The sequence below is a fragment of the Ursus maritimus genome, unplaced genomic scaffold, assembly GCF_017311325.1.
Source record: "Ursus maritimus isolate PB19 unplaced genomic scaffold, ASM1731132v1 scaffold_7, whole genome shotgun sequence".
Lineage (NCBI taxonomy): Eukaryota > Metazoa > Chordata > Mammalia > Carnivora > Ursidae > Ursus > Ursus maritimus.
Window position 1 is genome coordinate 53,328,215 of NW_024426885.1, and position 25,630 is coordinate 53,353,844.

The window sequence follows — 25,630 nt, forward strand, 5'->3', positions numbered from 1 at the left end:
CTCTGTGGTCATCAACAGGAAAGCATTAAAGTCTCATTTGCCCTAAGAACCATCTTGACCTCTCTTTCAATAGAAAAGAAGTTTCTGTCTCTGGTTTTCAGGGGAAGTTGTGTGTGTTTTGTGTATGTGTAGAGGAACATGGCTTAGTATGAATAGGCTCAATTGTGTTCTTTTGTGATCTTTAGAAAGAATACATATGAGTACAGTCTTTATGAATATCTTAAAAGGAGATGGGAGACTTTTTTGACCCCTGGATGTGTTGGATCTCCATTTTCCTTCTTGTCTTCATATCTCCTACATTTACTGTCTTCAGAAGTGATGTCCCACGTAGCCAGAAGAAGCGTGCAAGGTACAGAAAGACTTGAGAATTTGAATTGCACGGTATCTTTGCAGAAATTCCGAATCATTTTTTTTAGGTTAGGGGGATTTTAACAAAACTTTGAAACAGGGACGCCTGGATGGCACAGCGGTTAAGCGTCTGCCTTCGGCTCAGGGCGTGATCCCGGCATTATGGGATCGAGCCCCACATCAGGCTCTTCTGCTATGAGCCTGCTTCTTCCTCTCCCACTCCCCCTGCTTGTGTTCCCTCTCTCGCTGGCTGTCTCTATCTCTGTCAAATAAATAAATAAATAAAATCTTAAAAAAAAAAAAAAAACTTTGAAACAAAACTTATTTGTGGAAAAAACCCTTATTTGTGATCCTAATTCTAAATGAGATTAGTACTGTGACACATGTAGAGCTGTGATACTGTTCAGGTCTTTTATCATTTTAGTCTGTTGTCCATTACTTTCTGTCTATGACCGAAAGTCTTCATCTTGCGCGTGGAGGCCAATTTCATGAAGAACACTTCTGAAATATACTGTTATTTGTTTTGTTGCTTTTCAGTTAGGATCTTCCAAGGGCTGTGATGATAGCTTTTCACATTATTAGTTTCTCATTCCAGGCCACAGAACCCAGTCTTTGTGGACTGATTGCATACACGTGGCCTGCCGCTCTTGGCGTTCTTTGGCACAGATTTGTTATTCAAATTGTGATGCACATAACACACCACCTTGTGGATGTGGCCTTCTACCGGCCTGTGTTCTGGGCCTGGGCCTGGCATCTCTTAAATTTGCATCCCAATATTAGTGGTCCTAGCCTGCCTGGTTCTTTTCTTTTAAATAATAAAGCTCAGCTCTGGTGTGCATCACAGCAATTTTTTGAAGGGTTAATGAGCTTTCTGAGATACTTTTAGATCCTTAGAGGACAGGTGTTATTTAACCACAGCAAGGCTTCATGCTGGGAATGCTTTTCTACAGAGCTCTGCGTGCTTGTCAGACTCTGTTCCATTCATCCTCATCCCTGGTAGGGAGGTAGGGGGGTAAGCATTGTTATTAAGTACAAAATAGTGTTATTTACTGTTACTTTTATCTGTAACCTGGGGAGTAATTGTAAGAAACAGAACTTGGTAAAACAGCTTATGGAAGAAAAACACTGGGAAAACCTCAAAGTGTCATGCACTTGATATTCCTGTTTCTTCTACTTTGGGTCTCAAAAGTCTGCGTGCCGCACATGAAAACAATAGGGAGCATCCCTTCCTCTGGAGAAATGGGACCCAGTATGTCCTTCTAAATACTTGCATTAATTGAACACCAGTATTTATTTCCAGTTGTACTACTTTATGTTCTGAGGGTTAGTTTAACTCAAATATACCGGGAATGATTATACATTTCACAGGACTTAGATACTTGGGGTCTTTATTTTGGAGTTTGAAACGAATTTCCTCTCGGTGAAATCAGAGGAAACTGCCGTGTTGGATGGCAAAGAGCTCACTGAGCCCTCCCATTCCAAAAATTAGATTTCTATAAAGGAGAGATCTTTTGAGAGAGGGCCACCCCGTTGTCTAAGAAGAAAGAGAGCAAGCCTCATTTGGGAAGCCGCATGGGCAGAGACCCCCAGCAGGTTTGTCACTATACTGTTGAGGACTGACCATTCATTCCGTTTCCTGGCTTGAGGTCACAGGTACAAGAAGGCTCCTCTTCACCCTCTTTCCCACCTATGCCTGAGATTGTTAGTCTCATCTTTGCAGCCTAGTTACACGTGGAGTTATTTCTGGTCGTTGGTGGTTGTGTCACAGGGCCTGGGAGGAAGAAGTAGAAGGTCTGAAATGAATGCAAGGAAAAATGACCACAGTTAGCCCTGAAATCTCACTGTTTGTTTTCTTTCAGTGTATACCATGACATCGCTAGAAATCAATAATTCCCTCTGTGTTCTCTGTAGGAAACAAACACGAACAAACTAAGAAATGATAGGCTTCACAGATCATGTGAACAGGGGACAGCAGGATGGTTGGATTTTATCTGGTACATCTCTGTCAGGGAAGCCTTGGTTTTGACCCGTAAAAAAGACAAATTTCAACTGAGTAAATTTAAAGATTTGCTTGACTTAGATGATTCCTGAATCTGGCAGCATTCTGTCTTAGCAGATAGAAAGGAGCTCAAAGGAGCTGTGCCAAATGAAAGGCTTTTATAGGAAGAATGGGGGTAGAAAAAGGAAGTTTCCAGCAAGAAGTGGTTTGTTTCAGGTAAGGTCACCTTCCTTTAGGGGAGGGCAGGTGTCTCTCAGGCAGATGAGCTCACCATTGCTGACCAGGGAATTCCAGACCGGTTGAAAGGTCACATTCCTGGGAGAGGCTGAAAATCCAATTAGGTTAGATATTAAGTCTTGGTTTGCTGATGTGGGGCTTAGCACAGGTGACTCCATTTGGGGCCTGTTTTTATTTTTATTTTTAACAGACCCAAACCTTTCATTTTGATGGTTCACATTTCTCCCTTTACTTGGTGAAAGGGAAAGTTTATTCTGTTTTCTAAAGATACTGTGAGTATTCAATAAAGGACAGCAGCTCTGTGCACAACAGTTTTCAAACGTCATATTTATACTTTTTTTTATAAAAGATTTTATTTATTTGAAAGAGAGATAGCAAGAGAGAGCACGAGCAGGGAGGGGAAGGAGAAGCAGTTTCCCTGCAAGCAGGGAGCCCGACTTGTGTCTCGATCCGAGGATCCTGAGATCATGACCTGAGCCAAAGGCAGACAGTTAACCGACTGAGCCACCCAGGTGCCCCTCAAACATCATATTTGTACTTACTTAGATTTTAAATTTTTTCTTTTTCTTTTTTTTTTTTTTTAAGATTTTATTTATTTGACAGAGAGAGACAGCGAGAGAAGGAACACAAGCAGGGGGGATGTGAGAGGGAGAAGCAGACTTCCCACCAAGCAGGGAGCCCAAGGCGGGGCTCATCCCAGGACCCTGGGATCGTGACCTGAGCCGAAGGCAGGCTTTTAACGGCTGGGCCACCCAGGCGCCCCTAGATTTTAAATTTTCTTTTAAAATTTTCCAAATTGGTACTTACTCCTTGCAGGTAGTATCCCAAATATTTGACGTTTTCAATCCTAATTTTATTTCCTTATCAAATATTTGCAGTTTTGTGTAGCTGTTCATTGTTATGTTCCTTCACAGCAGGCTTTTTAAAAAATGCTGGCTTCCAGCAGAACAGGGCTGTGTGTGTGTGTGTGTGTGTGTGTGTGTGTGTGTGTGTGTGTGAGAGAGAGAGAGAGAGAGAGAGAGAGAGAGAGAGAGAGAGAGAGAAATGCTTTCAGAAAGAAAATGGTTTAGGTTTCAAAATACCCAAAGGATTTGTTGTAAAACAACAGTGAGGAGAAAAAACTCAGCATGATTTAAATACCTTGACAGGATTCTTTTTTAATTTAAATTTTTCCCAAACAATAGACCTCTTTGCTCTTCATGAACTACTTTACTCTAGAGAGAGCAACCAAGTTTCTTTTTTCTTTTTATACTTGAAGCTTTTCCCTCTTTCCCCTTTCAGGTACCTAATTTAAATGGAGCCCCTCATGCTCATTTTCATCCAGGATTCAAGTAAAATTCTTCCAGCTGAACTAGAGCCATCCGATTCTTATACCAGGTTCCAGATAAGAGGTGGCAGGCAAAGTAGGAGTTGTTGCTGCCTTCTAAACTTCAGGTTCAGCTGTAAAATGGGAATTAAGAATTAGTATCTGCTGCTTAGGGTTTTGAAGATGCAGTCAGATAGTCACGTGGAGCCCACAGCGTAATGCCTGGCACACATGCCCAATAAGTTGGCAACAATCTTTATTTTATTAGCGTTGCTGTCAGTACTTAGGTATGCATTGCTCACTCTGCTCTTTTAATATACATTTAATACTACTGGCATTAGTAGCTGTGTTAAAAATCTCCTGTTACAATACATTTGAGTTTGCAAAAATTTAAGTCGACCTGGTAAAAACCATGCTAAGCAAAGTCAAATGACAAACGGGGCGGGCGCTGAATTGGAATTCATAACGTAGACAAAGGGTTCATTTCCTAATATATAAAGTACTACTACTCAATAAAAAAACGAACAGTCGTAAGGCTTTTTATAGTGATATTTTCCCATTTAACTGTGCTACAGATTTCATGTCGTGAGTACATATACTCAGAACAAAACAGGAAAATCCTAGGTTGGAGGGGGGTTGGGACACATCTAGCCAAAGAAGTGTCCATGAGAGTGTGAACAGACCTGACATTTTTGTTTGTTTTTCCCCATAAAGTAGCTCCCTCTCAGAAATGTTCTGTCACTGTCAGCGGTACCCTCATATTTACCCTGTCACCCATGATTTTCTCATCTTCTTTTCCTGGTTCCCCCACACCCAGAAAGTCACAGAGTCTTTTCTGAATTTCATTCAGAGTAGTTCACATCTGCTCCAGTCTTTCCAGGCCTGCAACTACTATTTTAGTCAAAAAGACACTCAATATCTGACTGAACTACTGCCCTGGTTTCCCTTACTTTCCCTCGGTCCCTCCTCCTGATGCCACAGTATACCACATCCCGTTCAGGTTCCCTAGAACAGGGTTTTCATGTTGGGCCACCACCCTGCTCAGAAGCCTGCATTCATTCCCTACCATCTAGAATGGAGTCCGACTTCTGAACCCGGTCCTCGGGAGGTTTGTGTGATTCACTGTCCTTATGTCTCTAGCCTTACTTGGTCTTTCTCACTATGACTCTTTAGGGACCCTCTAAACACCTAACCTGGTCTGCTTGGCTGGCCCACCATGCCCAGTTCTGCCTTCACGTGGCCTCGCTCAGCTCCCGTCTTCTCCATCCCGATGGCTGTCCTAGGTGCCCAGCCTTCGGCACCCATTGTTTTCTTGCCTCGATGCATGTACTGGTTGTCTGGACGTCCCCTCTCACGTTTCACCTTTGCCACCTATGTTGTTTTAGGTAAACTTTTTCACTGAAGTAGAACATAATCCAGAGGTGCACAGATCACAGAGTAAATCAGTAACTTTTCACAAGGTGAACACACCCATGTCCTCGAAGTTCCTCACTTCTGATTCGTACCGTATCTCCCTAACTAGATGGTAAGCACTTGAGAGACAGAACCACATCGTATGCCGTTGCATGAAAACGCATCACATCAGGTGCTCAGTGACATTCCAGATCAGGAATTTGAGCTAAGAAAGGGGTCTAGGCTTTGACAAATAAGAAACACAAAGAAATTTAAAGAAGTATATGAAATTTCCATTGCTAACTACAAATTCTTTCTTAACAACTAGTTACAGTTGAGATATGATTAGAGGTAATGTAATTTTGATGAGTCCTGTTCAAGGGTTTCAAGGTGATGACTTGTAGGTAAGACCTTTAAATCCAGTCTGAACAAGGCAATGTCATAGCTTTCTCTTTTCAGATAAGGTACACAGACTTGTACAACATTAGTTTTTGTTGACATTCTCTCCAGCAAATATTTATTGATCATACACAGTCTATTAGGTACGGTTCCAGCATACAGTGGTATTCAGCTATGAATAACATAAAAGATCCTTCCTCTATAGAGCTTATATTTTAATGAGTCACTAGAAATAATTGATAGAACTAAAGGAAAGGCTTAAGACTAAAGATACATAACAAGGCCTAAAGAATACAAAAACGGTGAAGAATTGTTACGAAATCTTCGTTGACATACAGAGAGAATAAGAGCACGGAGATAGGAAGGGCTAAAGGAAGATCAGCTCTGCACTCGGGACTTCTGGGTAAGAAAGCCATTTGTGACATTATCAAAGGTATGAAAGAAGATGGCAACTCAGAAAGGTAAACTAAGTCTAGGGTTAAGGAGAGCAGAGAGATGTCAAAAGCATCATAGGAAATACTTCATTTTCAGCAGCGCTTTACAGTTTACAAGGAAGGGACTTGGGCTTGTTCATCCTACCGGATCTTGGCCACTCTGGTCGTGTACAGTGGGCAGTATCCCGCACGCGCTGTCACGCCGCTCCCGTGTGCGGGCGTGAGTGTAGACTGACTTCAGTCTACTGACTGTATTTACTATTTACTTTACACCTGAAGCATGAGGAGCTCCCTGGCAGGTCGTGCCATCCGGAGGTTATCAACAGAAGGCTAAGTGAAGTCAGAGGCCGATCACCTGCCAGCTCCGAGCCATGGCTCCAGCGCTGGGAAACCTAGGCACAGGGAGTGGAAGGTAGAGGACCCCTCGGCTGCTAATCCTGAAAAAGTAACTTGTTGAAAGTACTATGAGTTCTCTTTTAGTTTTGTTTTGTCTTGTCCTTTATTGCCCCTTTGGTTATATCTTTTTTGTACCTAGAAGGCTTCAGTTTGCAAAGCTATAAGTCTGCCAGTCATGTTGACATGGCTTTCACTTCAAATTAAGGTTCAGCAAAGGGATTAGCAGATAACCGTGTCGGGCTGTATTTCTTTACACAAAAGGGTGGATATGGTTTGAATAGGCTGCCGAAGCCAGGAAGAGAAGTTAATTGTGTAAATCAATGAGGCAAGAGCTGATCACCTTTCTGAAAGACAAGACCATGCAGCATACAACCTCTAAATAGATCTTTGGGGTCAAGTTGATGTCAGGTGGAAGAATCAATATTTACTGAGCTTTATAAAGTTAGCCTTAATGAACCCCAGGCATTTTGCTAGGCTGCTAATTGCAGGAAGAGGAAAGGCGACAGTGACTGAAGTCCATGGCTATGGAGCTTGTATAAAAATAAGTGCAGAGACAGTCACTTGCTCATGTGCAAAGGGCCCACCCTAGGTTCTACCCAGGCATTTGTTGGGTATGTGTGTGGAAGGGCTGGCTTTCTTGGGATTTTACTGACATTTTAAGAAATGGCAACTCTTGCATCCTAACAGAAGAAGGTGAGCCCTTTACACTTGGACACCGTTATCTAAGCAGTTAATTTTCTGAGATGAGTTCTTTATTTTTTTTTTTTAAAGATTTTATTTATTTATTTGTCAGAGAGAGAACACAAACAGGGGGAGTGGCTGGCAGAGGGAGAAGCAGGCTCCCCAGTGAGCAAGGAGCCCGATGCCGGAGTCGATCCCAGGACTCGGGGATCATGACCTGAGCTGAAGGCAGATGCTTAACCCGCTGAGCCACCCAGACGCCCATCTGAGATGAGTTCTGATGTCATTTTTGGATTCTGCCTTATAAACGTGCTAATCACGAGGGCAGGTCCCTCTCAGAATATAGCTCATCCCTTCCTCTGACACACTTGAGAGCTTTTAAAGTAAAGAATTGTAGTAAAGTGCGTTTACTTTAGGATGCTGGCTTCCATCCAAATTGAGTAAAAGGTTTTTGATAAATATTATCATTTGCACGTGTGATATCATCCAGTGGAGGGCTGTTTGGTAGGCCTCACGGGGTTGGCAGAATCACTGGTGGCTTAGGAGCCTTATCTTCTATTTATTTTAGTGGGTGCTTCTACCGAATGTTGTTCACTAGGTAGAGGAGTGTCCTGTGTCACATTTTATGATGGTCCTGTGGAGTCAGGAACTGGACGTCATCAAGCAGCTTCGTTAGGTGCTGTGAGTCAGAGTGTGGCCCCGGGATGTTTGTTACAAGTTCTCGGTCATGTGCGGTTAGTAGATAAATTTTGGAACTGACTTTTCAGCCCTCTTTCCTTAGTGTCGTCTATCAGAGGAGGCTTTAAAATTCACCAGAGAGAAGAGCTTCTGTTCTCTTCTCACTCCCACTCCCATCCCTTCTCTCCAGGATTGTTTTTCAGAATAAATACTGAAAGGAAAAAGCATGAGAAAGGTTTGTTGGGATTGTCGTAGTGTTTTTGCAAGAGAATCTGATGCTTGCTATTTTCATCTGTAATTTTCTTTGAATATTCATCCTGGGTTTGCGTTCTTTCTTTTCAGCTGTTTGAGAACTTCTGCTTCGGTACCCTGAAGCTCAATTCAATTCACATCTCTCAGAGGTTCACCGTAGACAGCTTTGGGAACTACGCCTCCTGTGGGCAAGTTGACTTCTCCTGAGGTGGATCTTGGGAAGCGCTAGAGGTTGGAGTCCTCCCAAGGTGCCAAGGGAAAGCATCTTCGTTTGAGTTACTGAAGAGGGATGTCGAAATTCGGATGGTGACTTTCTTGGGTGGTTCCCCACACAAACCAGGGTCTCTAATGGTTGTCCACAGTCCTCAAACTGTCAGCCAAGGTGGTTGGGGGCACAGGGTGGTTCTGTAACCCTTGGCTTGTTCATCTTTCGCAGTGTCTACCTCTTTCTTTCTGAAGTTCTTGTCTGGAAATGTACGTCTCAAGCCCCACCGGAGCTGAGATTCACGTTGTTTCTTACACACCTACTGATTATGCTCCAGCCATTAAACTCTTTCATGTTAATACTTTAAAAGAGAATTAAAGACTTGGTTTTGTTACTCTCTCCACCTAAATCAAATGTCTACAGTTTTAGAAGGTTTGATTTTTACTTCCCTTTATACCTTAACTTTTTTGGGGAAGATTTTATTTATTTATTGTAAAGAGAGAGAGAGAGCGGGGGAAGGGGCAGAGGGAGAGGGAGAGAGAGAATCCCAAGCAGACTCTGCGCTGAGCACGGAGCCCAATCTCACGACCCTGAGATCATGACCTGAGCTGAAATCAGAAGTCGGACGCTTAACCCACTGAGTTACCCAGGCACCCCTGTACTTTAACTTTTTTTTTTTTTTTAAGAGTTTATTTGTTTGAGAGCAAGAGAGAGCTAGAGCGCACAGGCAAGAGAGCACACGAGTGGGGGAGGGGAGGAGGGGAGAAGCAGACTCCCCACTGAGCAGGGAGCCGGATGCTGGGCTCCATCCCAGGACCCTGGATCACGACTGAGCTGAAGGCAGATGCTCAACCAGTTGGGCTACCCAGGCGCCCGTGTACCTTAACGTTTCATCACTACCCAGAATTTCTTTTTTAGTGTGGTACAAACCACACAACATAAGGTTTACCATTTTAACCGTTTGTTAGCGTACAGTTCAACATTGTTAAGTATACTCACATTGTTCTGAAACAGCTCCAGCACTTGCTTGTCTTGCAAATCTGAAACTATACCCGTTAAACAACTCCCCATTTCCCTCTCCCCCAGCTCCCTGGCAGCCACCCTTCTACTTTCTTTCTGTGAATCTGACTACCGTAGATACCTCATGTAAGTGGGATCCTACAGCATTTGCGTTTTTGTGACTGGCTTATTGCACTTAGCGTAACTTCCTCAAGGTTCATCCATGTTGTAGCACGGATGCTACATTCTTGTCAGAATTCCCTTCCTTTAAAGAAGGCCAAGTAATACTCCATGGTACGTGTACAGCACGCTTTGTTTATCCATTCAGCCGGCCCTGGGCCCTTGGGAATATAGTTCTCTATGAACATGGCGTGGAGGGATCTCTTCGTGATCCTGCTTTCCGTTCGTTTACTACTCAGGATTTTATCCTTATCACAATAAAAGTTTGTATCTTTTACTCTGGTCCTCTTTCTTCTGAAGTTGGCACCCTTTTATGTTTAATAGGTTCCCGTTCCTTACCTTACCCTACCGTGCAGCCTTCCCAGGCCACTGACGGAGTTACAGTATCATAGGTCTTTTATAGTTACTTCTTAGGGCCGCAGCAGAAGAAACAGTGACAGTATGGGTAGGAGGATGCAGAGTTCCCTGGGGCAGGGTCAGCTGCAGAAGCTCCTCCTTCCTTTCTGCAGACCAGGCCAAGGGGGCTCCCAGCACAGCTCCCCACCCCCAACCCATCAGTCCGGCCACATGCTCTGCTGGGGAGCTCCAGCCTCGTGCCCACCTTCATCTCCTTCTGTTCACATCCCTCTCCCTCCATGTCCCTTCTTTCTTCCCTTATTTCTTCATTTCTTATTCTCATTTTGATTCTTTCTTTTTTTTTTTGGTATGGAAAAAAAATTTTCTTTTTTTTTTTTTTAATGATTTTTTATTATATTATGTTAGTCATCATACATCATACATCCCCGGTTTCCGATGTAAAGTCATCATACATCATACATCCCCGGTTTCCGATGTAAAGTTCGATGATTCATTAGTTGCGTATAACACCCAGTGCACCATGCAATACGTGCCCTCCTTACTACCCATCACCGGTCTATCCCATTCCCCCACCCCTCTCCCCTCTGAGGCCCTCAGTTTGTTTCTCATAGTCCATAGTCTCTCATGTTTCATTCCCCCTTCTGATTACCCCCCCTTTCTTTATCCCTTTCTTCCCCTACCGATCATCCTAGTTCTTATGTTCCATAGATGAGAGAAATCATATGATAGTTGTCTTTCTCTGCTTGACTTATTTCACTTAGCATTATCTCCTCCAGTGCCGTCCATGTTGCAGCAAATGTTGAGAACTCGTTCTTTCTGATAGCTGAGTAATATTCCATTGTGTATATGGACCACAACTTCTTAATTCTTTCTATTTGAAAGGGTTCATTCTGAACCCTATGCGTTAACACCAATACATAGTAAGGGCTATGTGTGCTGCTCAGATTGGTTCATCGGTGTGACAGCACAGATCATTTGTGAATAAATGAATTTCTGGAGTCACTGTGTTTTTCTTTAGCATTATCGTACAGTTTTAGCTTTACTGCCTTCATCGGGGTGTGTTGGGATACTGTGTTGCCCTCACTGACTCCCTAGCATAGCTGTATCATTCATCCAGAACGTATACATGAGTGCCTCCAGGCTTGGGTTTTCTCCAGACACTTTCTACTAGGAACATTGTTTGTTTGTTTGAATTTAAGTTGAGATTTTACTTCATTTACCGGCAGTGGTTAGATGGCACGTGGGAATGAGTGTTCCAAGGGATCATACTGGATAGCAGAGCTAACAGCGGAGCTTGGTGTCCTCATTTCATCCTGGTGCTTCTCTCTTACTGGTTCTTTCCCACACCTGCCACCTGGCAGCCTTGGCCAGGAAGTAAAGATGTCTTATTTTTGATGTCAGAGATTTATGACCTATGTTTCCAGTAAATCCTTTTTTTTTTTAAGTTTTATCTTTGGAAAATGTAACTTTGTATATCAAATCCTAAATTCTTTTTTTTTTTTTTTTTTGGTATAAAGATTTTGGTTTTTTAGGTAATATCTACATTCAATGTGGGGCTTGAACTCACAACCCCGAGATGAAGAGCTGCATGCTCTACCAACTGAGCCAGCTAGGTGCCCCCAAATCCTAAATTCTTAGTAGAATTGGAGATTCTGTTATTTAAAATTCAAAGATAACTGTGCATTTAGGACCTATTGTATTATTAAGTAATTTTTCACAAGTAATTTACCTTTTTCACTCTCCTTCTCTCGTGATTCTACAATGGATTTTTCTAGAGGCTACATGACATAGTGACATCTTCACTCCGATGGTTAACGGAGCATGTACTTGTGTGCTTTTGTGTTTCCTAGACTCTTGTAAGTTGTAGAAATTTGTAAGAATTTTCCAAGATTCATGGGGTGCCTGGGTGGCACAGTCATTAAGTGTCTGCCTTCGGCTCAGGGCGTGATCCCGGCATTCTGGGATCAAGTCCCACATCGGGCTCCTCTGCTGGGAGCCTGCTTCTTCCTCTCCCACTCCCCCTGCTTGTGTTCTCTCTCTCGCTGGCTGTCTCTGTCAAATAAAAAAATAATAAAATCTTTAAAAAAGAAAAAGAATTTTCCAAGATTCAGGGTCCCCTCACCAAATTGTAATGGGGTGTATGCTGGAAGATTTGCTACTTGTGTTTATAATCAAATCTCACTTAGCAATTCACTCTGCATGGAATAGAGTTAAATCGCACCTCCCATCACTCCAGCCCGTTTTTGAGGTACTGACTTCACTGTCAGCTCCTTAAAGAGGAAGAGGGAAAATGGTCTCTCACTGCAATCATCACACAAGATCTGTGTTGTTATATAAGAAACTTTGTCACAGGAGAATAATCTTGATTTTTTGGGAGGGGGCACAAGCAGTTAGCCCTGGACAAACTCCATTCCTGTGGTAGAAACATGATTAAAGTCACTTCTTCTGGTGGTTAAGTAAGCTCCAGAACTTACTCCATTGGACACTGATGAGAATCCAGCTTCGCGAAGACCCAAAGCGTGTTTGGGTTCACGTCTGCACCATGCTTTCTTCCTGGAGCTGAAGGGAACCCGACGGCACCAGGGGTGTGTACTGAGTTGAGGAACGCACCTCTCAGATTCTCCCTTGATGCCTCCAGGGAACATGGATATGCCAGGATGCTGCAGGCGAGAGAAAGGGCTGCCGTTGGGGCTGGTTTTTATTAATAGCTTCCTTGCTGTTGTTAATAAAATGCTCTTTTAAACAAAAGATCACATATATTCGCCTGTGGCAAGCCATCCAGCTGTACCCTTTATGCTTTATGATCTTTTCAATGCGTATTTTATACTTCAGTTTAAATGTTGGTTTAAAAACAAACTTCGTCATCCAGAAGTTACTACTCCCTATGCATTTAAGCACATATCATATCAAATTGTTAAATAACATTTCACAGATAACAGCTAATATTTGTGGAATGCTCACATTTGTCATTTTTGTATTAACTCTTTTTTTTTTTTAAAGATTTCATTTATTTGAAAGAGAGGGGCGCCTGGGTGGCACAGCGGTTAAGTGTCTGCCTTCGGCTCAGGGCGTGATCCCGGCGTTATGGGATCGAGCCCCACATCAGGCTCTTCCGCTATGAGCCTGCTTCTTCCTCTCCCACTCCCCCTGCTTGTGTTCCCTCTCTCGCTGGCTGTCTCTATCTCTGTCAAATAAATAAATAAAATCTCTAAAAAAAAAAAAAGAGAGAGAGAGAGCACGCCAGCAGAGGTGGGGGCAGAGGGAGAGAGAGAATCTCAAGCAGACCCCCCCCTTGCTGAGCAGGGAGTCCGACATGGGGCTCAATCTCAGGACTCTGAGATCATAACCTGAGCTGAAGTCAGCCGCTTAACCAATTGAGCCACCCAGGCTGCCTGAGTATTAACTCTTTAATCTTTACGGTAGTCTACCTAAGTTGGTATTATCATTACCCTCATTTTACAGACTGAGGCTTAATGAAGTTAAGAGATTTGCCTGAGGTCATAACAGTTTATACCACCAGTTCTTAAAATGTGGTCTCTGGACCCCTGGGAATCCCTGGGAACTTTTAGGGCTATGTGTGAGATCCACACTATTTTCTTAAAACTACTAAGGTATTATTTGTTTTCTTCATTCTAGTGAGTGTACAGTGGAGTTTTCCAGAGGCTGTATGACATGGTGACATCATCACTCTGATGGTTAATGGACTATGTGCTCGTATATTTTTGTGTTTTCTAGAATATTGTAAGTTGGCAGGTTAACATTATAAGTAATATGTTTTTAGATATTAACTCAGTTTGCTCTGAGTATTTCTCCTGTGCTTACTATTTTCAGTTTTATCTGCTGTAATGGGCTGAATTATATCCCTAGGAATTCATACGTTGAAGCCCTAACCCCCAGCAGCTCAGAATGCGACTGTGTTAGGAATTCCTATGTTGAAGCCCTAACCCCCAGTAGCTCAGAATGTGACTGTGTTTGGAGATAGAGTCTTTCAAGGGGTGAGCAAGTAGAAACGAGGCCGAGGCTTCTAGGGTAGGCCCTAATCCAGTCTGACCGATGTCTTTATAAGAAGAGGAAATATGGATACATCAGACCCCTGGCCTCTGAGATTGGCCCCCCTGGGTCTTTCTTCAAAAAAGGTTGGTGATGATATTACCAAGGCAACTGGTGATTGGAAGGGTCTGAGGATCATGGTGAAACTGACCGTCCAGGACAGACAGGCCGAGATTGAGGTAGTTTCTGCCTCTGCCCTGATCTGTGGGCTGCAGGGTGGGTGGCTGCTACCTTCATGGCATCAGCAGTGGTGTGGTGACATGTCCAGTTAAGAACTAGAAAGGAAAATACTTCAATAAAGGGTTGTTTTACAACCAAGGGAAAAGGAACCATCGGGCATGTGCGTGCATAGAGGAATGACCATGTATGACCCAGCAAGAAGTCAGCCATCTGCAAGCCAGGAAGAAAGGCCTCAGGAGAAACCAAACCTAGCAACACCTTAATCTTGGACTTCTAATCTCCAGGACTTGGAGAAAATAAATTTCTGTTGTTGAAGCCCCCCAGTTTGTGCTATTTTGTCATAACAGTCCTAACAAGCTAATATACTTGCTATAGTGCAGGAGCTGATATACCTGTCTTCCTCTGAGCCAGATGTTAAAGGTAAATCAGTGCCCCTCTTCTTGCTAACTTTTTTGGGGGGGAAACATAGTTGTGTTTCATAAAATACATTATTTTGTTAATATGTAATGGGTTCCTTATTGTTATTTTTAAACATTTTTTCACTTCTGAGGCGTTTCTTTAAAGATTAAAGGGCAGTTTTAGGTTCACAGCAAAATTTAGAGGCAGGCTTAGTTTTATTTTCAAGTACAATAGATGATATCTATGTCTATATATCTCATATAAACAAAAGTTCGTGGGAGTCCTCAATAATTTTTTAGTGTAAAGGACCCCCGAGACCAGAAAGTTTGAGAACTGCTGTACCAGACTATACCCCTTCCAAATGGGATTATATTTATTACACACGGTCTTCTATAACAAGCTTTCCTCATCTGCAGTATGTAGTGGGTCCCTTAGTTGTCACCAGATACAGGTCTACATGATTTTTAATATCTCGCAATAGTTCATTGTGTGTATGTATTATACTTTAACTAGTTGGTCCCTGACTGACAATGAGTTGGTTTCCAGGTTTGGCTATTATAAACAATTCTGGATTGAATATCTTTGTGCATTTTTTTAATGCTTTTGAGGTCATCTAGACATGAGATTACATGCTTTCAAAGATGTTAAATTTAAGTTTCTTATTTAGAAACTAAGGTTCCTCCATTTTGTATTGCTAGGTACTAAATACAAACAGAAAAATGCATAAAACATATGTACCATTTAACAAACGCACCCAGCAGCTTTTGGGCCCGTTCATTTGAAAAGGCCTACCTCGTAATTCTCTCAAAGGTTAGGAAAACTTTTCCTTCCTTATAAATTATAATTGTCTATTTTCTACAACGCTTTTACCTGTCATCTGGAAAATTGAATTCTCTTCCCTAAATTAGCTTTGCTATTGGCTTAACTAACAGTCCTAGACTTTCGTTGATTTGCTTTCAGCGCGAATCAGCTGACCCAGCTTGAAGGTGTTGCCGGAGACCAGTGCCACTGGAGGAGCTGCCCAGCAGTGTGGGAAACATTTTGACCTTCAAAAGTCTGGAAACATCTCTTGTCTTATTGATGGGCATCTTGTCAGTGCCTGCCCAAGCTCTTTATTAGGCAACTTTGGTAATTCTAGAAGATCAGGGACTTCATAAGACAGCACTGGAACAGGAGAGCTATGTCTAGAATCTAACTTGCTCAGTGCCTTGGAAATACACAATGAGCTTTGCTAAGACTAGGACTGAGACGGTGGGAAAAGATGGAAAATTTTAGGATGTCTTCAGAACTATAGGGCATCAGAGCCTTCTCTTCTAGACCTGAGAAAAGAACTCACATTTTTTTAAACACCCACTGTCCTGCTTAGTATGTAGTTTTACATGAGTTTTCTAGAATTCTTTTGAGATAGATGGTATTAGCATTAGAGAGAAAATAGATTAGAGAACCTGCCCAATAACACAGCTGGTAAGTGGGCTTCTACCCCCCAGTCTATCTGACAAGAAACTGCTCTCCCACTATACAGAGTTGCTGTACAGCCCGGCGAGGCTACTGTATTTACTGGGAGATAAGGACATCAACGGCCAGAGCCGCCCTGCAGCACCACCCCTAAATCCAACTGCAAAGGGTAAAGAAAACACGGAAAGGAGCTATTGTTTTCTGTTTTCCCAAGGGGACCCCAGCCCAAGCCATTGATGCAGTCAGAATTCCCAGGCAGGCCAGATTCGGGGTGACTATGAACCTTCTAACCTGTGTTTTTTCCTACCGATTAAGATCATGTTTTTCATTGCCTTTGATTTTTTTTTTTTTTAAAAGACTATAGCAGCCAAGTCTTTATAAAAACACAATCTAGGGCTTGGGTCCCAAAAGTTCATTATGTTTTGTCCTGTCAGATTCTCCATGTTTCCTCTTCCATTTATTTGTAATGTAAACCTCACCCCGTTTCTGCTCTGATCCTGGGACTGCCCAGCCTCCAGCCTTCCCAGCTGGGATGGCAACACGTTTTTACAGGCAACGATAAGGGTCACAGTTTTAACAAAAACCTAAACACCTCAAACAAAACCAGCCTCCCCTCCAACCCCCTTCCCCAGTGGCTTATTAGAAACAAGTTGAAGTCAAAAGCGTGAACAAATGTGCCTTTTCCAAATGTGCAGCCTCAAGGCAGATGAAATGGTCAGACGCTCGCCTTTTAGGGTTGCCCTAGAAAGGGCTAACAAAAGGGGTGATAGCCCTGAAACAGCTGCTTGGGGAGGAGGACATCTGCCTCTGTTACCAGCCATTCAGTGCTTCGGCCTTGCCTGGAAACAAGCATGAGGGGCTGGGGAGCAATAGTTGTGAGGCAGCCAGTTGTCCTATGGCTTTTGTCTTAACGAAGCCACCCATTACTGTCAGAGCCATAACTCGCAGGAAGCCAGCTGTCACGGCTGTGGCACAGGCCCCTCCGGGTGGCAGGCAAGGGGAGACAGAAAGAGTGTCTGTAGCCAAATTCCCTTTTAGACACCTGAGCCTACTGGCTTTGTAACTGGAGAGATTTGTGTCCTCCCCACGCTCATCTTCCCTGGGGAGACCCCAGGGCCCTTTTTCTTGCTCTCCACCCTTAGGGGGACAGCAGGGACATCTCAGGATTTGGATTCCTTGGTTTGCAACTCCTTAAGTGCTAGGCTGGGCTGGGTTCTGCTGCGGTTGGCTGGCGTTTGGCGCTCTCATCTAGTGCTTCCCTTTGAAATCTACCCCCTCCTTTTTTTCGTTTTCTTTTTTTTTTTTTTTTTTTTCCTCTCCCTTTTTTTTTAACCAGGTATGATGATGTCAAACGTGATGCTGATGCTACAGTTACAGACACGGCCCCTGCTGGCGCAGCCTCTCTGATTCTCTCTCCCTCTCCGCGTCCAGCGCTGGGCTTTTTCAGACAAGTGCATCTCCTAACCAGGTCACATTTCAGCCGCGACCCACTATCCGTCTGTCACCGGAGTCACACCGCAGGAGGAGGGCGGAGGAAGACGACGGCGTTTGCTTCGCCAACCCCGGGGTGGGAAGAAGGACATTAAAATACTGCAGAAGTCAAGACCCCCCCCCAGGTCGGACCCGGACCACGATGCGCGCCCCGGGCTGCGGGCGGCTGGTGCTGCCGCTGCTGCTCCTCGCCGCGGCCGCCCTGGCCGAAGGCGACGCCAAAGGGCTCAAGGAGGGCGAGACCCCCGGCAATTTCATGGAGGACGAGCAATGGCTGTCGTCCATCTCGCAGTACAGCGGCAAGATCAAGCACTGGAACCGCTTCCGAGACGTGAGTCTGCAGGGCCGCGACGGCCAGGGGCGCGGGTTTGGGGAGGAAGGCTCGGAGCGGAGCCCCAGGCGCCGGGAGCGGCGGCTGCACGTCGCAGCCACGGGCTCCGCAGGCCAGCCGGCTGACCGCACCGAGAGTAAACAACGCGCACCCACCCGCTCCCGCCAGCCGTCGCCGGCCCAGCTCGGCGCCCCCTCCCCGAGAACCCCCGGCCCGGGACCCCAAGCCCCACAGCCTCCCCGGGCGAGTCCCGGGCAAGGAGTTGCTCCGGGGGCGCGCGCTCCAGACACGGTCTCCACTGCAGGTCGGGCGCGGAAAGGGGCGCGGGAGGCAAGAGGGGTGCAGGGTGGGAGGGGTGGGGGCCCTGGCTGCGGCTGAACCCCTGACCGGCTCCCCTCCTTTTTTGGTGGGAAAAAAAAAAAAAAAGAGGCCCCCAGGCCTGCCACCAGCCGGGTGGATGCTGCAGGCTCCACATACGGGGCACTGCAGAAGGGGCAGGTCTGGGTGCGGCCGGCGGGTAGGTAGCATCGTCTTGCGCGAGTGCCCTCTATTCCCACCTTGGGCTTTGGGGGAGTGAGGACAGAAGAGGACAGAGCCCTTGGCCGGGGCTTTGAGTTGGGGTTGGGGGGAGGTGTCCTAGCAATCCTCGTTAGGCGACATGGTGAAAGGCGTGTCCATGATTGGGGGCGGGCGACGGCAGTGAAAACAGCCGAGGCCACCTCCGGCGGGCCACCAGAGCCAGGTCTGGGGTCCCCATGCAGAGTGGCGCTAGCTCAAGGACCAGCCTTTCGTGGGGGAGCCGGGCCCAGAGAAGGGAGAGGCTCCGATCCGGAGGAAAGACTCCGTAGCCCGGTGGGCTTGGAAAAGCAAAGGGGAGAGCCCAGGAGCTGGGTCTGGGGTCCCTTCGGGGACGCCTGCCCGAACCCTGGCTTAACCTTGGGCGAAATTTAGCCTTGTGGGGGTTGGGGAGGCGGCTGCGGACTAGCTGGCGTTGCTGCAGCACTTTGTTTACGAGCACCTGTAGATCAGAGGGGAAACCGGAGGCTGCGTTCCCAGAAGGGGGAAATAGGAGCTGAAGGCGGGGGGGAGGGGGGGGGTAATGGAGGGCGTGGCTGGAACCCGGAGAAGGGGGCCGGGTGTGAGGTGGAGGATGGGCCCGGATGCGGGTGCACCGGAGGAGAAGAATGCTGGTCTTGGCCACCTAGTGCTCTCAGATGCCAGCCAGTCCCCAGAAAGCCTCTAATACGACCCCACTTCTCGCTTCTCATTTGCCAAATTCCCTCATCAGACCCACCTGGTACAACACTGGCCACACCATGACCTTTCTCATCTTCTCTTAAATTGTGTGCATCCAGAAGTTCCTTAGAAATGTGTTTAAAACACACATACTTCATATGATCTCAGCCAAATGATGGGAAAAGGAGAGATACGGATCTTTTTGTTATCATTGAGACAAGTGACAGTTTCTCTTCAAAGTCTAACCGGTAGGTTGTAATTGATCAGAAAGAATCGCATGCAGCCAGGTCATTTGGGGCAGAGGGGCCTGGGCCCCAGAGTGGGCAGTTTGCCCCACCCACCGCGGGTCAACTGAGGGAGGCAGGAGGCCCAGCAAGGCCTTTTCCGGGGCCCCTGCAGGCCCAGCACAGATTAGCAGCAGTCTCCTGCCGCTGCCTGGGAAGCAGCCTGGCCACGGCAGCGAGGGGGCGGCAGCAGGCTGGTCCATCCCAAATCCATGTGTCACTGGTCCAGGCCTCCCTCTGACTAGCTGGCTGTTTGATCTTCCAAAGTGAGACTGGTGAAGGTCAGAGGGAAAAGAAATGCTTATCGGAACGGGAAAGGTTTAAAAATAAAGATGCCTCCCCATCTCCCTTCCTCCACCTGCTTCCAATAGCCAACTCTGTGGGTGAGGATAAATGACTGACTGCTTGACCCCCTGGCACATGGCTGCCCACCTGTCTCCCTGTATTGGTGCCAATCATTTCCTCCTTCCTCCCATGCTCATCAGAAGAAAGGCACCAGATTATAAATTCTGCAGGGCCTGACCCTGGCAGATTCATGGAAAGCTTTAGGGCGTGTATGAAATTGGGTGGCCTGAGGCCTTAATAGGGCAGATGTCCTCTAAAACCCCATCTAAAGTAGCCTTCGCTGTGGGAAGACAGGATCAGGGAGAGAAGGAGGCCAGAGAAAGCTGGGCAGGAGGGTCTGGCTTTGGGGATCCGTTGGCAGCTTCTGCAGAAGGGCAGGAGGCTGCTAGCTCAGAACCACTGCATTGCACAACTCTGGAGGTGCCAGATGTGATGGTGCCCCTGGAGTTGTGCGGTGCTCACACTGCCCACAGGGACTCTGCTGGTACTACAGATCCTTCTCATCCCTCCTCTCTTAGTAGACACCCCACTTCCTGCTCTAAAGCCTGAAGGCCCTCTGGTTGGGCACAGTAGCATAGGGCTTTATACCCATTTCCTCAGGCTAGCTTTCTTGCAGATATGCTCCTTGGATCCTCAAAGGAGAGATGGAAGTTCTTTTGAACCTCTAAGGCATTGCCAGGTTGTACCAGAACCTTGTTCATAACCACAAAATGGCGCAGGACCCCAGTTTGCCTGAGTAGAAGGGAGGCAAGCAAGAGGAGTGGAATGTTCTTGGGGCATAGATGGAAGAGTCACTACGGTAGGTGAGGGGCACGTCTCGTGAAATGGTGCAGACCGCATCGAGGGGGGAAGATTGGGGCATCGTGTGGAAGAGGTCAGGAGGACAAAGAAGAGGAAGAAAGCGGGGGGCAGGTGCTCCGATTGGTGTGAGCTGGTTGGGGGGGGATGTTGAGTTTAGCATTCTTTCTCTGAGCGCGGGGATTAGAGGGAGGCAGGGTTTAGCAGCAGAGTAATCCTCCCCTCCAGTGGGTGCGGGGCTGCGCACCCTGTGCTGGGGTAGATTCCCTCTAATGCCCGGTGCTTCGCTGCCAGGGAGGAGAGAATTTCAGGCCGGAGGAGAGGGGGAGGCTGTGATCTGGCTGTGCCCTCCCCCGGGGCAGGCCTGGGCCTTTCAGAGGCCTGCTCCCCGGGCGCTGTTATCTCCGGCTTCACTCCCTGCAGAACCGGGTGGGATTTTACTGCAGGTCTAGAACAGAGCGCCCAGGGCCTCGTAGCTAGACACGGACACGTGAGAGGAGCCAGGCCCATTACGCAGCATTCTTCCGGGCAGGCTCCAAGAGCCGGGCAAGGCAGCACTGAACATTCTTTTTCTTCTTGGCTCTTCCCTGCTTTATACTCCATTTCTGTTAAACTTTCATGAGATGGACGGGTGTCTAGCACGGTGCCTGGGCCCCAGGAGGCACACCGTTCACCCGCGTCAAATCACCGCGGTGAGCGCTGGCTTACATCTGCCGGTCCCTGCAGGAAACACTCGATAGGCATTGTCTCTCGTGCCCCTCAACCCCCCGGGAGCTAGTTATCATTTTGTGGTGGTCCACGCATGCTATGGTTGAAGAAAGGAAGGCGCAGAGAAGTTAAGTAACGTACCGCAGGGTCAAATAGCTAGAAAGTGGCAGAGCTGGGATTTGAATCCAGGTCATCTGATTCAACTCTGCTTTTCAGGGAGCTCGAGGCCTCACCCTTAGGGACAAATGGAGAGGAAGAGTCTATCCTGAAGAACAAAGTCTACCCCCGCTTGTGCCCTGTGAGCCTCAAGGTTGCCCTGGGCTGGAGTAGCACCTCCCGGGAAGGTGGGCCAGAGCCCGCAGTGTCTCCAGCGGGCCCGCCACCAGCCTGCCCTCCCCGCCCCTTGAGCTAGCGACAGCCCTAAGGCAGCTGTCTACCCAGGAGAGGTGGGAGTGCAGTGTGCTGGGAGAGCTCGGGCCTAGGAGCTGGAAGGCCTGGGTGCAGGTTCGGGCTCTGCCACTGGCTGGCCACGTGATGCCAGGTACGTCACATTACCTCTCCGGCGGGCAAGGAGACCAAAACCAATGCGTCAGCACGGAGGCGTTTTGTCACAGGGCCGGAGGGCATCCAAACAGGCAGGACTCCCCGGCCCCAAGCCCCCACGGAAAACTACCTGGATGGACCATCATCTTTGGGGCTAGCCCACAGCGAGCCTCAGTCTCCATGAGAAGGACATTGATGTGTGTTCACTTATTCCCTGCAGATCTGAGCCCCTCCCCTGTGCGAGGGGCTTCACCTTGACCCAGGGAAGAAGGGCCTGCTGGCTACTCATGCTTCTCAGATTTTTATGATCGCCAAGTAAGCCAGTAACAAGTTTTAGCCACAAAGGGGCTCCCTTCTCACCACCCCTCCCCTCTCCCCATTCCACACACCTAAACCAATGCAAGTGTGGGAATGAGCAGCACAGATGTTTGTCAATAAGTGTGGGTGCGTGAGAAGAACCCCAAACTGGGTCAGAATGGATTCCATAATTGAGGTTTGGGGATGGGAGGCTGAGTCCTTCCCTGGCCTCCTCCTCCATTCTGACTTTGACTCCTCTCCACCTGGAGAGGCTGGCATCTCCCAGAGCCGTGTCAGGATGGTGAGGGACACTTGAACACCCGGCAGGGCTCCAAGCCTTGGGAAGAGAGCGAGAGAAGAGCACTCTTTACCTGGAGAGGCTGCTGTATGGTCCTCTCACCTTCCAGGCAGGCTGAAGACGGTGAAAGATCAACACCACCCCTTCGCATTCTCCAGGAGGTCAGAGGCTGTCTGGAAGACTGGAAGAGCTCCATCCTACCCCATGCCCCAAGAGCCCTGGGAGAGCACTCAACCTGTCTTCCTCAGGAGAGGACAGAGCTAGCTGTGTGACCTGTGAGAGCCACTTCACGTTTCTGGCCCTCGGTTTCCCTGTTGGTTTAATCAGCTGCCTAGTCAGAAGCCTCCACAGAGCCCTTGGCTTTCTAGGACTCCAGGAAGATGGCGCCAGAGCCAGCCAACAGCCCCTTCACCTGCAGATATACCCCCCACCCCCTCCACCCTTCCACAAGCGGGGCAGCACCGTCTTTGGCTTTAGGGAAGGGATTTTCTTTTTGCTCCTGAGGAAGTATCCGTGACCAAATCAGGGTAGGGCATGTATTAGCCAGAGACAGGGAACGCTGAGGAATGGGGCCTGATGGCATCTTGGGGCAAACACCAAGAGATGGTCATCCTACCCTGCATAGGTTTCCCTGCAGGGATAACATGGGTCTTCTTTGGGTGTGGATAGACGGCTGTAGCTTACATTGGGGGGCAGACCTAGGGCCTGCCGCGGGAGGTAGGGTGATGTGGTTCTGGAAATGGGACAGCTTCCTAGCTCCGAAGGGCTCAACAGCATTCCTTTGCAGGCATAGCCCCCTCCCCAGGGTTCCCGTGGTATTTATTGGCCAGAAGGTCAGTTGGCACCTGATGGCGCTGGCTTGTGGCCTCCCTTACGCTCGCACTTGTCTCTGAAGAGTGCTCTGACTGGTATTTTACTGTGTGCTTAACACGTTCCTCCTGTGGCTTAAGCCCCCGAGGGCAGGACCTGGGGATAGACCACTTGTGTACCTTACCACCCCGTGCTCGGAGCATTCAGCGGGCTCTGTGTGCACACTGTAGTGCTCAGTGTAAATGCGCGCATTATGGAATGGGCCAGAAAGGATCTCAACTCACCTGTCCTGTGATCTGGGGAGATCTCTTCCTCTTTCTGGACCCCGAAAGGTGGAGACAGTCAAACTAGAGCCCTGGCACCCTGACTTTCCAGTGATTCATTTGTAGGATAAGGGAGTGAATGACATCTTGAAGGAAAGTTGTCCCCTTGCTGTCCTTCCGCGCCTGTGTCTGTGGGCCTGGGCCTGGCTGCAACCAGCTTCCCCTTTTCCGCGTCCCACCCATCCTCAGTATGCCGACAGAGCAATCCATCCACCTATCAGACCTGTGAGTAGGTAAGCACAGGACTCCTGCAGGTAGAGAACGGATTCCCCAAGGCAGGACCTCCAGCCCCTCCAGCTCCCTTCCCTGACATCAGAAAAGAGGTGAAGGCTTCACTCAGCTGAAAGGACAAGCCGGGCCCAGCCAGTGTCTTACCTCTGCCTGGATGCAACCTTCTGGCTCTTCCCCTGATCTCTTGTTCCCTTGCACGGGTTGGAACACATAGAAGAGTCTGAACTTACTCAGGCTCTTTCCCCCTAGCCTGAGTTCTCGGTTTGGAAGAGCTGGGAGAGCAGGACCGTGGAGTCTCAGTGGCACTAAGCCCCTACATTTTCCAGATGGAGACGCAGACCCAGAGAGGTGCAGGCTCCAAGAACCGTTCTCCCTTCTCAGCCCGGGGTTCTTTCCCCACACCATGCCTGTGTTTCCGCAGAGATCCCTGGGCTTTAAATCCTGCTTCCACTCATGTTCCAGAAGGGAAAACAAGGTCTCAAGGCAACCCAGAATAGAATTTCAGGCCCCATCTCCCTTGCACACCTCCCCTGTTCTCTGCCCTTTATGGGCCCCTGGGGCTGCTGCCTAGAACCAGAAACCCAAGGAGGGTGTTTTTGTGTGTGGGGGGGTGGCTGAGATGCCCCGAGTAGTGGAGAGGTCAAGCGCATGGAGTGGGGGCATTGCTGCTTGCATACCTGAGGCCAGGTGGAGCCCCTGGCATGCTGGGAGTGATAAGCACATTTTTGCCTTCCAAGGAAATTCCTCCAAGGGGTGGGGGGAGACCGAGAGTCTCCCAAATGCCTGTCTCCTTCTGTTTGTGCAGGCCTAACACAGCCTCTGCCCTTCCCTCCGAGAGGGGGACAAATATTTAACGACTGCCCCCATTTTCACATACTCCACAGGGCGGCCACGGCCTCCTCAAGGAGCCTTCTTTTTTTTTTTTTTTTTTTTAAAGATTTTATTTATTTATTCAACAGAGGTAGAGACAGCCAGCGAGAGAGGGAACACAAGCAGGGGGAGTAGGAGAGGAAGAAGCAGGCTCATAGCGGAGGAGCCTGATGTGGGGCTCCATCCCATAACGCCAGGATCACACCCTGAGCCGAAGGCAGACGCTTAACCGCTGTGCCACCCAGGCGCCCCCTCAAGGAGCCTTCTGCTTGGCCTTGTGACGGAGGTGTCAGTCCTCAGCTGAGAAGGAGCCTAGATGGCCCCCACTTGACCCTCCTCATGCCTTTCTGGGTTCCTCACTCCGTGCTCCACTGGCTGTCTGCAGGGAGGGACCGGAGAGGCCCCAGCCGCAAGTGCCCCCACTCCTGGGCCTTCTCCAGGGGCCTGGGCTCCGTCGGAGGCTCCCTCGCCTGAGGAATGAGGCAAGAATAATGCTGGGCACAGTGCCTTTCAGAGGTTCGAGAGGCCTGGCCCACGTCCATTTTGAGAGGTTCTCGATCTAGTAAAAAATGAAGAAATGCCATCACAAGGTTACAAAAGTTGTGCTTTCTTTAAAATCTCATGATGCACATCTTCTGGTCCTGTCGGTGTGCCGCGGCCGCATTTGGTGACAATGTCAAAAGTCTATATTTGAGGCCCCTGATGACCATGAGCCCCCAGAGTGCCTCTGGCCCACCCCCTCCCCTAGGCTCCCACCCTGTGTGCCAGAGAACCCAGGCTTCGGCGGCCCCGTGCTGTGGCTTTTGAAAGTCTAGAGTGCCATAGCTCATCAGGTCCCCTGAGACACTGCTCCGGGTCCCTGCGCAGCTGGGGAGGGAGGCAAGGGAGTCAGCCCGTGTCACAGACTGAGGGAGTGGGGTCCGGGGAGGGCAGTATTGGAGCCTGCCGTCTTGCTGGCAGTCAGAGGCAAGGCCAAACGGGGACCCTGTGCCCTGGTGCATGTGGGGGGTCGGTCTCCCCATCACACTGTGATGCAAAGAGGCAGGTGGAGATTTGCCCAGGTGCTTTTAGTCCAATCAATCAGGGCCTCGGGCGGGCGGGGGGGGGGGGGGCGGGGC

At 48.0% G+C, this 25,630-nt stretch overlaps 2 protein-coding genes across 5 annotated transcripts in view; both read left to right on the forward strand.

Moving 5' to 3' along the window:
- Positions 1 to 8,696, forward strand: part of ASCC1 (activating signal cointegrator 1 complex subunit 1) — a 92,840-nt gene extending 84,144 nt beyond the window's left edge. For 2 of the 4 annotated variants that reach the window (XM_008696011.2, XM_008696016.2), the window contains exon 10: positions 8,213 to 8,696. In XM_008696011.2, coding sequence (XP_008694233.1) covers positions 8,213 to 8,329 — 117 coding nt within the window. In that variant the 3' untranslated portion in view covers positions 8,330 to 8,696. Of the gene's footprint in view, positions 1 to 6,394; positions 6,528 to 8,212 lie in introns of all 4 variants that reach the window. The other 2 variants (XM_040623859.1, XM_040623860.1) reach the window with 2 other exon arrangements.
- A 7,980-nt stretch (positions 8,697 to 16,676) lies between these two features.
- Positions 16,677 to 25,630, forward strand: part of SPOCK2 (SPARC (osteonectin), cwcv and kazal like domains proteoglycan 2) — a 26,445-nt gene continuing 17,491 nt past the window's right edge. The window contains exon 1 of the mRNA XM_040624302.1: positions 16,677 to 17,769. Coding sequence (XP_040480236.1) covers positions 17,581 to 17,769 — 189 coding nt within the window. The 5' untranslated portion in view covers positions 16,677 to 17,580. The remainder of the gene's footprint in view (positions 17,770 to 25,630) is intronic.